Below are 16,600 nucleotides of genomic sequence, written 5' to 3'. Positions count from 1 at the left end.
TCCCTCAATTTTTCTGTTTTTCATTTTTTTTTTAGATTCTCGGCCAAACTGCCGAGAGAGAGAGGGAGAGAGAAACCCGGAGAGAGAGAGCAAGGGAGAGAGAGAGAACGCCGGCGGGAGGAAGCCCGGAGAAGGAGGTGGCCGGCGGTGGAAGAAAATAAAGAGAGAGAGAGAGAGAGACTGGTGCACGGGAAGAACCAGAGAAGAAGAAGAAGAAAGAAAAGAAAAAAAAGAAAAAAAAGAGTGGGCTGGCGCACGGGAAGGGAAAGGGGGAAAAGAAAAAAAAAGAAAAGAAAAAAAGAAAAAGAAAAAGAAAAGAAGAGGAAAAAGAAAAATGGAAAAAAGGGAAAATGTATTAAATTTAAGTGTGTTTTTCAAAAATCTTTGGGGTGAAATTATAAATACTGAAAATAACTTAAAGTCCCTTGATTAATTATGAAAATCAAATTAGGCACACTAATAATCCACAGTTTAGCATAATTAAACATGTTTAATTCTAGAGGGCGTTACATTCTACCCCCCTTAAGAAATTTCGTCCCTGAAATTGAAATTTACCTCACGATATGAACAAATACGGATATCGTTCCTGCATCGTCATTTTCAATTCCCACGTTGCTTCTTCAACGCCATAAGGTTGCCACAACACCTTCACTAATGGTATCTCATGTTGACGTAGGCTTTTCATCTTCCGGTCAAGAATCTGTATGGATGCTTCCTCGTAAGTCGTGGCATACTGGATCGGCACGTCATACCATTGCACAATGGCTTCTGGATCAGGTTAACACTTTCAGAGCATTGAAACATGGAACACATTGTGCACGTGAGACAATTCCAGAGGAAGATCAAGGCGGTAAGCAACGACACCGACTTATTGTGTGATCTGAAATGGTCCAATGTACCTTGGCACAAGTTTTCCCTTCACACCAAAGCGAGTAACCCCTTTGCGAGGAGAGACTCTTAACAAGACAAAATCGCCCTCTAAGAACTCTAAGGGTCTACGCCTCCTGTCAGAATAACTCTTCTGACGACTTTGAGCCGTTAACAGTCGTTTCCGGATCACGGCTATCTTTTCATTATTCTCCTGGATAACATCCGGTCCAAAGGTCAGTCGATCTTCTGACTCAAGCCAACAAACTGGCAATCTACAAGGTCTGCCATACAACGCTTCGAATGGGGCCATCCCAATGCTACTCTGATAACTGTTGTTGTAGGCAAACTCAGCTAAATGAAGATACTTCTTCCAGTTTCCACCAAAATCTAGAATGCAAGCGCGAAGCATGTCCTCCAAAATCTGAATAACTCTCTCAGATTGTCCGTCAGTCTGAGGATGAAATGCGGTGCTGAAATTCAGTTCGGTTCCCATGGCTTCTTGAAAACTTCTCCAATATCTAGCATTGAAACGAGTGTCACGATCTGATGTGATAGACAACGGAACTCCGTGAAGTCTGACAACGTGCTCCAGATACAACTCTGCTAGAATTTTCCTGAAATAAGTCGCATGAAAGGGAATGAAGTGGGCGGACTTCGTTAACCTATCCACAACGACCCATATGGCATCATGCCGATGTTCAGTCCTCGGCAATCCCATCAAAAAATCCATCTTAATGTGTTCCCACTTCCATCCAGGAACAGGAAGAGGCTGCAGTTCTCCAGCAGGTCTCCGATGTTCAGCCTTGACTCGAAGACAAGTCGCACATTCTGACACGTATTGGCGAACATCCTTCTTCATACCTCTCCACCAATACTGCCTTTTGAGGTCTTGATACATCTTGGTACTCCCAGGGTGAATAGCGAACCTCGATTTGTGGGCTTTGTGAAGGATTGTCTTCTTTGTCATCCACTTGAGGAACGGCAAGGCGATTCCTAAAGTAGAGCGTTCCATCTTCCCGAATATTCCATTCATCCAGTTTTTCTCCATTCTAAACTCGAGTCTAAATTCCTTGAAGATGCGAATCCTGCCATTGGTTCTGCTTGACTTGCTGTATAAGAATTAGCGTTGAAACCAAGTTGTACACCATAGCTTGGTTAGAATCCTCATAATACTGAAGATCATAATCACCTACAATTTCACTCCGTTTCCAATCTTCCAATGCCAAAGATGCTAGGATTCCTGGAGTCTTTCTGCTGAGAGCGTCTGCTACTACGTTGGCTTTTCTAGGATGATACAGTAAGGTGAAGTCATAATCCTCCATGTATTCCATCCACCTTCTTTGTCTCAGATTTAAGTCCTTTTGAGTGAACAGATATTTTAAACTCTTATGATCAGAGAAGATCTGGAATTTTACTCCATAGAGGTAGCATCTCCATATCTTGAGAGCAAAAATCACTGCTGCTAACTCTAGATCATGCGTGGGGTAGTTCTGTTCATGTGGCTTCAGTTGACGAAATGCATAAGCCACAACATGTCCATTTTGCATCAGAACACACCCAAGTCCTCGTCTTGATGCATCGGAATACACCTCGTACGGCTCATCGCTATTAGGAATCGTCAGAATCGGCGCACTGGTTAGCCTAGTCCTCAGTTCTTGGAATGCATATTCACAATCAGCATCACATTCAAACCTAACTTCCTTTTTAGTCAACCGCGTCATTGGAGCAACAATACTCAAAAAATCCTTTACAAATCGTCGATAATACCCCGCAAGTCCTAGGAAGCTTCGAATTTCGGCGACGTTCTTCGGTCATTCCCATTGTAGCACCGTTTCAATCTTTGAAGGATCCACTGAAATTCCTTGTCCAGATATAACATGTCCAAGGAACTTGACTTCTGTTAACCAGAAATCAAATTTCTCATTTTTTGCATAAAGCTGGTGTTCTCGAAAAGTCTGGAGAACGATCCTCAAATGTTGCTCATGCTCTTCCCAAGTCTTTGAGTAAACCAGGATGTCATCAATGAAAACTACCACAAACTGGTCTAAATACGGGCAGAAGACTCGATTCATCAAGTCCATAAAAGCGGCAGGAGCATTCGTCAATCCAAAAGGCATTACTAAGAACTCATAATGCCCATAGCGAGTTCTGAAAGCTGTTTTTGGAATATCATCTTCCCTAATCTTCAAATAATGATACCCGGATCTCAAGTCAATTTTTGAGTAATATCGTGATCCTCCTAGTTGATCGAACAACTCATCGATCCTCGGCAATGGGTACTTGTTCTTCACGGTAACCCTATTCAATTGTCGGTAGTTTATGCACAACCGAAGGGATCCGTCGTGCTTTTTCGCAAACAAGACAGGTGCACCCCACGGGGAAGTGTTGTTTCTAATGAATCCCTTTTTTGCCAACTCTCCGAGCTGTTTCGTTAGCTCTTTCATCTCCGCAGGCGCCATTCGATACGGAGCAATAGAAATCGGAGCCGTCTCTGGAAGTTAGTCGATGCAAAACTCGATCTCCCGATCAGGTGGTAAACCAGGCAACTCATCAGGGAATACATCCGCATATTCATCGACCACGGGGACCTCAACATTCTCCCCGGCGATACCGGATTCACCCTCTAATACTGAAAGGAATGAGAAACAAGCTAAATTTCACCGTCCTCCGACACTATGCCTCAGTAGTCGTTCTTTAGTAACCGGGTTAACACCTCCCTGATACGTTACTGTCATGCCAAAACCGGTAGTCAAGGTAACTCTCATACGGTGGCAATCAATAATCGCCCCATATCTTGACAACCAATCCATTCTAAGCACCACATCAAACGGATTCATGGGAAGGATTATCAAATCTGCCTTTAATTTCTCACTTCCAATCGTGATCACACACGACCTACATACACTAGTCACCTCCACACATCCCAATGGAGAACTTATAAACATTGAAGTCTCTAAGTCATCGGGTTTCAAACCCAAAATTTTCACAAAAGTAGTGAAAACAAAAGAGTGCGTAGCACCAGTGTCGAACAAAACTCGTGCAAAAGAATGTGACATAGGTACCATACCCTCGACGACTGGGTTTCCGACATGAGCTCCAGAACTTCCCCCGGCCATGGTATGCATCTGCCCCGGTACATTTCCTTTTTCTCTCTCATTGTTGTTAGGTCTCTGGTTTCCAGGCCTATACTGTTGCTGCAGTGGGGTAGACTGTACTGACACAGAAGCCTGTGGTCGGAAATAAGAGTAGTTCGGCGGACGAAAGATCGGTGCAGAAGGAATTGGCATCTGTGCAGGCAACTGGGGCTAATAGAAAGGCGTGAACTGTGGAAGTCTGTCTTGACTAGGAGCAATACCCCTTTGATTCTGCGGTAATTGCTGGGTCTTTTGGTTCACCTGTTGGCCCCTGATAGGACAGTTCCTTTTGATATGCCTTAGCTCCCCACAATGGTGGCACTTGAAGCTATAGGGTCAACTTTTCCCATTTCCCGAAGAGCCACTGCTACCACTAGGCACTCCCCCACTACCTTGCCCCTGATCACGGCTTTTTCGGTTACTCCTTTGGGGTCCTCCTGAGGTTCTTCCTGAAGCTTCTCGATCCTAGAGAAAGGCGATGTGCTCTTGTTCAACAGAGATGGCTGCTACAACCAAGTCACTATAGACTCGATGCCTTAAAGCTACCACTGATTTTCGGATCACACCCTTAAGACCTTTCTCGAACTTTAGGCACTTCATGCGCTCCGATTCAATCAATGAGGGAGCAAAACGGGACAGTTCATTGAACCTAGCTTCGTATTCCCTCACTGTCATTTCCCCTTGCTGTAGGCCCATGAATTCCATAGCCTTTTCATCTCGATAACTTTGGAGAAAGAATTGCTCATTAAAGAGCGCTTCGAATTGTTCCCAAGTCATCCCCTCTGGCCTCTACATCATGCATTCGCCGGATATGCTTCCACCATGCACTTGCAGGACCTTCAAATTTAAAAGCTGCAAACTTCACCCAATACTCATCTGATACTCCCATGGTACTTAGATGCTTAGACACCGATTCGAACCAATACTCGGGTTCCTAGGGTCCACCCGCGCTAGTGAATGTAGGGATTGAACTACGCCTGTACTTACGGAAGTAGTTTTGTTTTCTGTACTCCGCGGGACGTTCATTTTGGGCTCTAGTAGCCATCCCCTGGAAGGCGGCGTACATGGCTTCCATGAATTGCTCATTCGGCATCGCCGGTGGGTTAGGGTTTCTACGGCGCGGCGGCATTCTTTTATCTGAAAAGAAAGCTAGACTGTTTTAGTGGTTTTCTGATGTCATTCATATATGCATAATTCCAAACCCCAAGGTTCTAAACCAAAGGCTCTGATACCAAGTCTTGTCACGCCCCCAAACCGGGGTTAGTGACGTGGAGGCTCGTTTAGAAACTTAAACCTGTTTGAGAGAGAGATTAGCAAATATTTCAATTTCTTTCAAATCCAAAACATCCAGGTATTTCTAAATGAGCCACTTTCATTCAAGAGAAATTTAATTCAAGAACGGTGGTGGAATTTCTAACCAAACCAGTTTAAAACCACGTCCCTGGTATCAAGTCAGGAATTCCCACAGGTGTTTAGCATATATGAATATAAACAAAAGTAAGTGTGACATCAACCACAGTCTAGTAATATTTAAGTTTACAATCCATAATCTTTTATACATGCCTTGAAATAAAAGATAAGAGGAAAGATAACTCTTCACTTTTCCAGGTCAAGTCCACGTCACCGGTAGTAGCTACCTATTCCGCACTACTCCTCGCGTCTCCTGGAGGGGTTTAATACATTTGAAAACAAGAAAGGTGAGCGAAAGGCCCAGTAGGATATAGTTTTATAAAGCATTTAAAATAAAGGTACTCACGGTTCGAAGATATACACCCGAAACCGATCATCCCTTTTTAGAAAAGGAAATACTTATAGTAGAAAATATCTGTATAATGAAAGTGTGCAGCTCATCATACCACTAAACAAGAAGCGGTAAATATGTCTGTCTATGAAAAGTGCAGAGCCATTGTTCCACTAAACAAGAAGTGGATCTGTACGGGTTTCGGGACCTGCCCCCAAGGATGCGATTCCCACATCCCGATCTCTGTGGCCACCATACGTTGTATCATTCCTTAAATATTTCATTTAAGAAATGATACTATTTAAAATCTCATTTCCAAAATCATTGGAAAACTTAATAGCATTCTCATGCTATTCCTTTGAACTCATTTTCTTTAAACATGTTTTCTTCTAAAACATTTTCATTGGCCAAAATCATTTAAAGTGAGGCTAGCCTTCAGTTCTCCTAGCCTCCGCTTTCCTTAAAGCCTTAATACTTGACATTCTCCACTAGCTTTATCACAGAAGCAATATCTTAGGAAGTATTTCTCATTCCTAAAACGAATTAAGCTCAATCATGTTTAATTGTTTCCTATTAGTGTGCCTTGACTCAAATCTAAATTTCACAATGATTTTATAATTCAGTTTGGGGGTTCTTTAAAAATTAGAATCTAATTCATAGGTTTGGTTTTCCTATTTAATTTCAGTTTAAAAACAAGTTTCTAAAGAAATTTCGGCAGCATGCCGGCATAAATAGGAAAAATGCCAAACCTACAATTCAAGTTCAATTTTAATATATATTCTCCAAAATCCATCAAAATCAGTTTTTAATCTATTAAACAAGTCCAATAACTAAAAACCCCCAAATTTCATTCGATTCCAATAATAACTGTTCAAACTCGAACTCTAACTCAAAATTATTCAAATCTAACCAAAATCAAACTTTCTCAAGCTTAAAATTCGAATCGAAGAGTGGGTTTCAAAGGATTTTATCTCAGATCAGTTGCTCAAGCTTTGTCTCCCTCAATTTATCTGTTTTTCATTTTTTTTTTTGGTGATTCTCGGCCAAACTGCCGAGAGAGAGAGGGAGAGAGAAACCCGGAGAGAGAGAGAGAGAGAGCAAGGGAGAGAGAGAGAATGCCGGCGGGAGGAAGCCCGGAGAAGGAGGTGGCCGGCGGTGGAAGAAAATAGAGAGAGAGAGAGAGGTTGGTGCACGGGAAGAACCAGAGAAGAAGAAGAAGAAAGAAAAGAAAAAAAAAAGAAAAAAAAGAGTGGGCTGGCGCACGGGAAGGGAATAGGGGAAAAGAAAAAAAAAAGAAAAGAAAAAGAAAAGAAAAGGAAAAAGAAAAATAGAAAAAGGGAAAATGTATTAAATTTAAGTGTGTTTTCTAAAAATCTTTAGGGTGAAATTATAAATACTGAAAATAACTTAAAGTCCCTTGATTAATTATGAAAATCAAATTAGGCACACTAATAATCCACAATTTAGCATAATTAAACATGTTTAATTCTAGATGGCGTTACATTATGCTCATATGGACATTTCTTAAATTCCTCTTTAGAAAAATAAGCATATATACGACTATACCAAGCGCGTAGAGCTTGTTTTAGCCCGTATAATGCTTTTTTGAGTTTATAAACCTTATTCTCACTTCCAAGCTTCACATAACTAGAAGGTGTTCGATAAATACCTGTTCCTGCAGGTCACCATGCAAGAATGCCGATTTCACGTCCAATTGGAAGATAGGCCATGAATGTTGAGCTGCCAATGCAATCACCAGTTTGATCGTATCATGTCTTGCAACAGGAGCAAAGACTTCTCTATAATCCACTCCAAACTCTTGCTTATAGCCTTTAGCTACTAAGCGCGCCTTGTATTTGTCAACTTCTCCATTCTCCTTCAATTTTGTCTTGTACACCCACTTGACACCAATTGTTTTGTGCCCTCTTGGAAGATCAGTTAACTCCCAAGTGTTATTCCGTTCAATGGCTGCAATTTCTTCGTCCATTGTCGTCCGCCATTTGGATTCTTTGACAACCTCTTCGAAAATAGTAGGATCACAATCCAAAAATAGAGCAAAATATGTAAGTAGGTCCTCAGTTTGGTCAATTCTGGTTACCTTATAATCAGTCATCCATGCAGGCCTTCTTCTAACACGTTGGGGCCGTTCTTTACTTGCTGCTACTGTTGGTAAGCTTGGAACATCTGCTGGACCATCTGGTGGGATTTGTTGATCATTTTCCGTTGGCTGCTGCCTTTCCTCTTCGTTGACACTATCAAAGTTGGCAGGTATTTGTTGTTAAACAACATTGTTGTTCCATGGCCAAAACCTTTCTTCATCAAAAACGACTGATAACAATTTTTTTGGTGATGGGATTGTAAAGCTTATAAGCTTTTGATTGATCACCGACACCAAGAAAAATACATTTTTCTCCTTTGTCATCTAGCTTTGTCCTCTTCTGGTATGGAATATGGGCATAGGCAATACACCCAAAAATTCTAAAATGATCTACCGCCGGTCTCTGTCCGCTCCATGCTTCTTCTGGTGTCATATTTTGAACAGTGAGTGTGGGAATTCTGTTCAAAATATGAATGCTCCAGTTGACTGCTTCGGGCCAGAAATTTTTTAGAATGCCGCTCCTCGTCAAAAGGCTTCGTACCATATTCAAAATAGTGTGATTTTTTCGCTCACAAACTCCATTTTGTTAAGGCGTGTAAGCTGCCGTAAGTTGTCTCTTGATGCCATGCATTTCACAAAAATTTACAAATTCATGTGAATTGTATTCTCCACCATGATCAGTGCGAAGAACTTTAATTAGGCTGCCATCTTCTTTCTCAATAAGCACTTTATAATTCTTAAAGGCTGCAAAAGCCTCTGATTTCTCCTGCAAAAAATATACCCATGTCTTTTGACTAAAATCATCTATGAAGGTGATTAAATATCTTTTACCTCCATTGGAAGATGAATTTATTAGCCCACAAAGATCAGAATGAACCAGCTCCAATGCCTTTTTCGCTCTCCATGACTTTCCTTGCAGAAATTGATTACGGTGTTGTTTGCTAACAACACATTCTTCACAAACTTCAGATGGAGCTGTAATTTGAGGAAGACCAATCACCATATTTTTCTATTGTAGAGTCTTCAATCCACCGATGCATAAGTGAGTGATGTTGTGGAGATAAAGTGGAAACATACGATTCACCGTCATATTAACTTGAGCAATTAAGCCCAACTTTGCATCTTGAATTCGACAAACTCCACCTTTGATAGAGATTTCAAATCCCTTTTCTTGAAGCTGACCAACACTTAGTAAATTTGTTCTTAAATCTGGAACAAAAAGAACATTAGAGATTGTCTGAGTATAGTTGTTTTTGAGTTGGATTGTTACCTTTCCCTTTACCATAACAGAGACTTTGGAATCATCACAAAACTTCACACTATCACTGAAAGTTTCATCCAACTCAGAAAATGCAGACTTGTCTCCACACATATGGTTGCTGTAACTTGTGTCTAAGTACCACAAATTCTTGTTGGTTTCCTCCTTTGCATGACAAACCATTAACAAAGATACTTCTTCTTCCTTCTCTGCAAGATTAGACATCTCTCCATGTTGTCTATTCAGATTAGTTCGGCATTCAGACTTGTAGTGGCCGTACCTATGACATCTGTAGCACTCCACATTGGACTTGTCTGCTGACCTTAGTTTATATGTAGTCGAGTGGTGGCCTCCTCGTCCTCTTCCTCTTCCTTGAAATTGATTGTCTTGGTGTTGGTGTTGTTGTTGGTTTCCACGATAATTATTTCTTCTGCCTCTTCCTCTCCCTTGATCTGCTCTGTTTGCCGTTGAAGGCTGCTTGTTAGTGGAGGCTTGCAATGCTTGCTCTTCTTTTTCTTGTTGAGCCATTTTTTGTTCATGTACCAACAAAGAGCCCTGGAATTCATCCATCGAAAGGACATCAAGATCATTTGATTCTTCAATTGTACAAACAACATAGTTAAATTTTGGCATCATTAATCGAAGAATCTTCTCAATCACAATCACGTCTTCTATCTTTTCTCCATACACACACATCTTGTTGATAATTGCCATTGTTCGTGAGAAAAAAATCAGAAACGGACTCTCCCAACTTCATGCGAAGCGTTTCGAACTCCGTACGAAGTGTTTGAAGTTGCTGCCTTCTTGCTCTTGTCAATCCTTGATATTTTCTCTTCATAGAATCCCAAATCTGCTTGGAAGTTTCTTTGTTGAGTATGGTTTCTAAAATTGAACGATCAATAGCTTGAAAAAGGTAGTTCTTTGCCTTCAAATCCTTCAGTTTCAGTCCTTCTAACTCTGTTCTCTGCGTCTTTGATAGCACCACACCTTCAATTGAATCTGCAACTCCATAATCAACCACTTGCCAGTACTCCTTGGACCTCAAGAAGTCATAGTGGCCATCAAAACGAGGAATGGTTGGTTGCACAAACGTTGCCTCAGATGCCATTGCTTTTGCTGCTGCAAAACAGAAACAAGGTGAAATAGAAAAAAAGCTACGGCTATATACTCTATCTCACTTCCCTGTGTTTCTCTTGGTCTTAACCTTCTATTTTACTCTCTCGCACTCCCCCGTTTTTTTTTTTTTACTCAAACTTTATAACACGGCTTTGATACCACTGATACACTTTGATAGACAAATAGATGAAGACAAAAACAAAAAGGAATCTAAGTACTCTTCTTGTTATTAATTGATTAAACAATGGAGCCTTTAAATATGTTGTACATTAACGGAAATGACCAATAAAATAGCAACATACTCTAAACCACTTGGTCTAAACACGCACCACTTACTCTTAAAAAACTTGCCACGTCTGAACAAATAAAACAAACTTAATAAAAAAGCCTAAAAACTAGAATGACACAACATCAATTAAATGACCACGTAACATAATCTGGACTAACTCAACAGTCACCTAATAAAACTTCAAGTTTGCGGGTTTCGTACGTACGTTCTCTATTTTTCATATGTTTCTTATCCACCAAGTTCCATTGTTTCCTTCCGCGATAATCTTCTGGATTTCCATTGTTCGTTTTAGAAAAAGAAAAACTCTCTTTCCGCACATTTCATTGGTATTGAAAATGTCGTCGTCTTTTTCTTATTTCCTGTCTATTTCCCAACTTTCACTGCATTACATGAAGAAGACCACAAAACTTAACCAGTTGGTGACTAGAAGTGAAACTTTTTAGGTCCACTCGAGCCCCCTGGCCCGAAGGGAATATTTAGACTGGGCCGGCCCTAAAAGAAGGAAGGCTGTCCTATGGCCCAAACTTTTACAGGGAAACTTAACTAATATGTTTCAATCATTGGTATAATTCAAATGAATTATGGAATATGCAGATATTTCTAATGATCAATGAATGCCTATAAGTAAAAGTGAAATGAGTTGTGCCCAATATCCATCCCCACTCACTCACTCACAGTATTAAAGCTACACCAAACACGAGAAAACCAATGAAAGTCAAGTAAATACCAGCAACTGTTTGACCTTGTGGGGATATCTGCAATTTCAAGGGAGCTTCTCTCCTTAATTGTACCATTATAGATAACAAGTACATATGATATTCATGAGTAACCAATTCCCGATCTCCTTATTAACACCTCACCAAATAGCAATTCCAAAATTATTTGGAGCAAACAATCATATCCTCTTTAATTAGGTCGAGCCAGGGATCACTTTGTGAAGGCCTCAATACATCACAGTAACGTCTATGGTCACCGGTTTAGACTAATTTTGGCAATTTCATTCATTCCGGCTCATCCATAATGTTAAAATTTAGAGTTCGGATAAATCCCCTGTTCCTCAAGTTAAAATAAAGAAGGAAAAAAATGTATATATATATATATATATCAATAATACAGTGTCATGGTTTTGGGCCTTAATATAGCTTGTTAAACTGTGAAGAAGGTGGAGAGGACTCACTCAGCCTTGGGAAAAGAGATTCCCTTTCAAGTGAAACATGAAGACAATTCATGAGTTTTACAACAGACACCCATATAAATGGTGCACAGAAAAATGCATAGCCAAACACTGCAACAGCTCTAACAATGCCGTCTGGATACCAAGGAAATGCCATCACCAAAAGTGCCCCTAATATCCCAACCCAAGGAGTCAAAACTGGAAGCATTGGTAGCAAAAAGGCGTTGACGGATACAAAGGAAAGAGCAAATGAACCGAGCAAGTAGAGACTCCAGCCTAATAATGGATGAAGCGTGCAAGGAACGATGAAGAAAGGCACTACGTAAGCTGCAACAATGGACCATAAAGCTAGTAATTTGAGGGAGGTTTGTATAATGTTAATGCTCTTATCTGTGCGCCGATAGCATAGTTTTGATAAGTTGGGCCGCGCTAGACGCATTGTTGCTATGAGTCCCACATACATCACCGTTTGGACCATTACCGCTACCATCTCTGCGTCATACCTGCCAATTATGTGTCAGAAATATATGTTTCTCTACACATACATGGCCAAAGTTGCTATGGTACAAGAATTACGTATTTACAATGGCACATCAACAATGTTTGAATGTTATGCATCATTGGTAGTTGAAATGACAAGTTTTAAATCTAATCAATTACAAGACCAAATATGATAGCCTGCTATTTATAGTTACTATTTTTTTTTCCTAATTACGATAGTAATATACAATACATAGTTTAGTTTGGAAATGGAAAAACAGGGGAAATTTTGAAAGTGTTTTAGAAGTACTTTGACAGTCTGAGAATTAGTTTTGAAATGGAAAGTGTATTAAATTTTTTTTTTATTTTTTTTTTATTTTTTTGCATAAAAGAAAGTGTATTGACTTTTATTATATTGGATGTTAGTCTTACCCAAGAGTTTGACGACGTCGTTCATGCCAAGAAATGCCTAAAGGTAGAACAGGCCATGACCACCAATACCAGGGCTTCAACCAGGGTGCGCCTGGGAATGTAATCACGCTGTTTGGTCCACAAGGTACACTCCACCTTAGTTTAAGATCTGAAAATATATATATGTTTATATAAGAAAGAAATGGTTAATTACCATAAGAATTAAGAACCATAAAACAAATAGAAATATACTAGTGTTGTGTACTATCTAGTACTGACAATAATAAGAAGCATCCATTTGGTAGCCAAGAGGAAGTCTGTAGGTTCCATTAAGCTGCTTAATGGTGGCATTTGGATGGAACATTGGTTGATCAATTAAGTCTGGAAAGTAGCTGCCTATGAATCCCTGATCTGCACCGTCCGGATTCTCTCTCCCTTTTCCTAACTCCTCAACCATGTCTTTGAACACCTTCATTGATGGCTGCACCAATCATTCAAATTTATTAAAGTCCATTATTAACAAATTCTGTACATTCCTTCTTTTGTTAAATGAAATGATCTCTTTTAAGTCAAATATAAGTCGTAGCCATCAATTTGGCCCCTAGCTAGGATATCACTACTATTATGACTACATTGTTACTACACCTGTACTATAATGAACACACAGGTACGTACTTTGTTGGATATCGTTAACTGTATCTCTGTTTGACACGTATGTTTTATTTCATTTAATGAAATAGATCCCGTTTATTTTACCGATTCGAGTTTAGAATTCGAGTTTTATTACAGTAAAAAGCTCTCAGAAACAGTCACATCTAACTTTTTTGTTACAGTAAAAAACTCTAACATAAAATCACATCTTAATTCAAATTAAAAACTCGAATCAGTTAACTGAACTAGTTTTTAATTAATACTTGAGGTTATTTAAGTTATATAGTAAAAAAATTGGACCACGTACGCGTCACAATATATATATATGCGTGTGTGAATGTATAATTCTGGTGTTACCTGCAAGACAAAGAGGCCAGTATGGAAAATGCAAGGATTAATGAAGACTGCGCAGAATTGTCCACAGTGGAACAACTCATCGGTGTTTTGAAGGAAAAGGTTGTCAGAATCGAGCATGACGACTCTGTCGTATTCCACAAGGCTCCACGCATAAATCTTGTTCATACTAAGCATAAATCTCCAATCAAAATTGTCCTGATTCTTGTATGGATTATTCAGATTTTCCACTCTTACCACCTTCGCTCCATCTTCCTGCTCCCTGCAGATCCACATTATACAGTAAAATAATATCAATAGTCACGTAAATTCAAGACCCGTACATGACTGACAAAAAAAAAAGAAAAAAAAGAAAAGTGTTGATGTAACAAAGGAAAAAGCGCCTGTGCGTGGGTGGGGCTCGTCCCGTAGAAAAGTTATAAAATGATTATTCAGTTGACGACATTGACGGGCCTGCAGTAAGGACAGAAGGGAGCCTATTTATGGTTATATCAAAAGTGTGAGCCTGCCACGGAATGAATAATAGTTCTGTATTTCGTAGCCAAGTTTAAACTTTAATCAAAATGAGTAGTGATAGAAAATCAATTCTGAATATTCCATATAGTTTTTAATTTTCTGCCGTATAAGTAGTGCCTAATAATATATATGTCTCGTTTATTTCACAGATTTAAATTTTTAATTTTAAGTTTCTATAATTAAAAACTCTCAAAAAATATTAAATTTAATTTTTTTATTATACTTAAAAATTCTTAAAAAATATCACATCTCAACTCCAATTAAAAATTTAAATCCACTATATTGTCTAACTAATTAGAGCAGCACTGGGTCCAGATATACACTGGCCCGGTCCTGACGACGTTACGTCGGAGGTATCTGGAAAAAAAAAAAAAAAAAGGCATGAAATTGGACATCGACAAACATAATCTAGCTATATAGCACCTCAAGGTCGACAACTGGACAAGTTAAGGAGCGTGAACTAATTCAAATTTCAAGCACTAATTTTTATAAAAAGAAAAGGAAAAAATTAGCGTTAAAAGTCATGGTTTCTTATGATTTTGCACTTTAGTTTGTAATTCTCAAACAAGTGAATCTGATAATAATCAACTTCTGACCTCTGTGATAGAAAATAAAAGATGTATTTGACACACGCTGGAAAGAATGTATATGAATGAATGATTAATTTACAACTCACAACACAAAAGACAACAACAACTGAGGGTCCGTTTGGTTCATAGATTCAAATCATGTGATTTAAGCTATTTTCGATTTACGTGTATTTTTGATGAAAAAAAATACTGTAACGAACCACGAATCATAATTTAAATCAGGAAGTAAATCTAGGAACCAAACGGATCCTAATTATGATCTACATATATATATATGTATGTATATAGCTCGGCTCATCGATATTAACGTTTCAATGGGCGCGTCATTCAAAATCTATAATTCAGAAATGGGAAGCCACCAATTAATGGTAATGTCTTTAACAAAGAAACTTTCAATTCACCAGCTGCTCCAGGAGACTAATTGATAAAAATATTATATAAGGATCAGAAAAAGTGGTCCACATATGTATATAATTAGACGTACGTCGCCTAAAACTAAAGCTGAATAAAGATATGTAGTAGCTGTCTGGTCCATATAGCAACACATACGTATACGAGAGTGATACCTTTATAGATAAACGTGCATATAATTAAGTAAATTAGCTGAATAAAGACAGTAATGATCTTATCAATTAACGCTTTGCTAGCAAGCAAATTAAAAACCAAATTAATGCTTCATAAAATAACGTACGATTTACGACGGAGGACGCGAGTGTCAAACCTTTTACGTTTTCGAAGGCCCAAAAACGCCATTTGCAATACTAGAAAAAATTAATTTGAAATTAAACAAAAGAGGAAAGAAAAAGAAAAGGGAAATGCATCGGAGGGAACGGGACTTACAGAGCATGAATCCAGCGGAGAGGGACATCGAGAGAGGCAATAACGACGAGATCGGCGTCCGCGTGGAGGCTGGCGAGCGATCTCAGCATGACACGTGTCGCCACGTAAAACTCGTAGTCCCTGGGTGTCCCCATGTACATCATCGTCGCGTAGGCGTTGCTCTGCCTCTCCGCCCTCGCCGACGACGTCGTTCCGAGAACCGCCGCCGCAACCACAAACACCACCACCACCAAACTCATGTAAATATCATAATAAGCTTTCAAAGCTAGACTAGTTCTTGCGGTAGTGGATGTTGAGCTTTTCATTTTCGCCATTCACCCTCCTTTTGATCCCCTTTTCCACCCTTTTAGCGCATTCTCACATTAATTTCCATATATATACACATATACATGCGCACACACACAAATATATATATATATATATAGGAGAGAGATAGAGACAGGGACAGGGATGTAGAGAGAGAAAGTGGGTTTTTAACATTGTAAGGAGGGTGTGACGAGGGAAGGGTTTTTTTTTTTTTTTTGAGAGAGATGATGAATATTACAAGTACAAATACAACTTGTTGGACACTTTTTTAGTTGCGATGAAATTTAGGATGTTGAACTGATCACAAAAAAGGACTCAGATTCTCAACCGTTAGATCATGTACCTACATTAAACGGCTGTAATTACAAGGGGGGTTTTTTTTTTGAAACTAATCACGAGGGTTTTCGTTTTTATTTATTTATTTATTTTGGGCAAGATCAAAATGTCTTGCACTGTTACGCACCAATAATTGTTATCTTTCTGTCTTTTTTTTTTAGGAAAAAGAAAAAAGAAAAGAAAGGAAAAGAAAGAAAGAGTTTGGTTTTGGTGGAGCACAAAAGTTTTCTTTTCTTTCCAACAGGATCTTCCTAAAATGATTTTTTCTATTATTGGAGCGACCATTTTTGGAAAATGAAATTCCATAAATGGACCTCTTAACGTCTGTCTATGGTGCCTTCACAATACTGTGTGGGTGCACAAATTTATCGTAATTTTTATAATTTTAACGTTTAAAATTTATAAATTTTGAGGTAAAATTTACAAGTCATCATAT

The 16,600-nt window shown here is 39.1% G+C and overlaps 2 protein-coding genes across 2 annotated transcripts; both read right to left on the bottom strand.

The window, feature by feature from the left end:
* Nucleotides 1-3,368: 3,368 nt before the first annotated feature.
* On the bottom strand, nucleotides 3,369-4,157 carry LOC112094379. Its single transcript, XM_024175064.1, has 2 exons — nucleotides 3,584-4,157; nucleotides 3,369-3,499 (listed from the first exon to the last, which is right to left on the bottom strand). The coding sequence occupies exons 1-2, from the start codon at nucleotides 4,155-4,157 to the stop codon at nucleotides 3,369-3,371; spliced, it is 705 nt and encodes a 234-aa protein (XP_024030832.1).
* Nucleotides 4,158-11,627: 7,470 nt separating this feature from the next.
* LOC21395051 (putative glucuronosyltransferase PGSIP7) lies at nucleotides 11,628-16,022 on the bottom strand. Its single transcript, XM_010112526.2, has 5 exons — nucleotides 15,523-16,022; nucleotides 13,580-13,838; nucleotides 12,851-13,052; nucleotides 12,593-12,740; nucleotides 11,628-12,183 (listed from the first exon to the last, which is right to left on the bottom strand). The coding sequence occupies exons 1-5, from the start codon at nucleotides 15,834-15,836 to the stop codon at nucleotides 11,640-11,642; spliced, it is 1,467 nt and encodes a 488-aa protein (XP_010110828.2). The 5' UTR covers nucleotides 15,837-16,022; the 3' UTR covers nucleotides 11,628-11,639.
* Nucleotides 16,023-16,600: the final 578 nt, after the last annotated feature.

The sequence above is a fragment of the Morus notabilis genome, unplaced genomic scaffold (genome assembly GCF_000414095.1).
Source record: "Morus notabilis unplaced genomic scaffold, ASM41409v2 Scaffold448, whole genome shotgun sequence".
NCBI lineage: Eukaryota > Viridiplantae > Streptophyta > Magnoliopsida > Rosales > Moraceae > Morus > Morus notabilis.
This window is presented reverse-complemented; position numbering and strand designations above follow the sequence as displayed.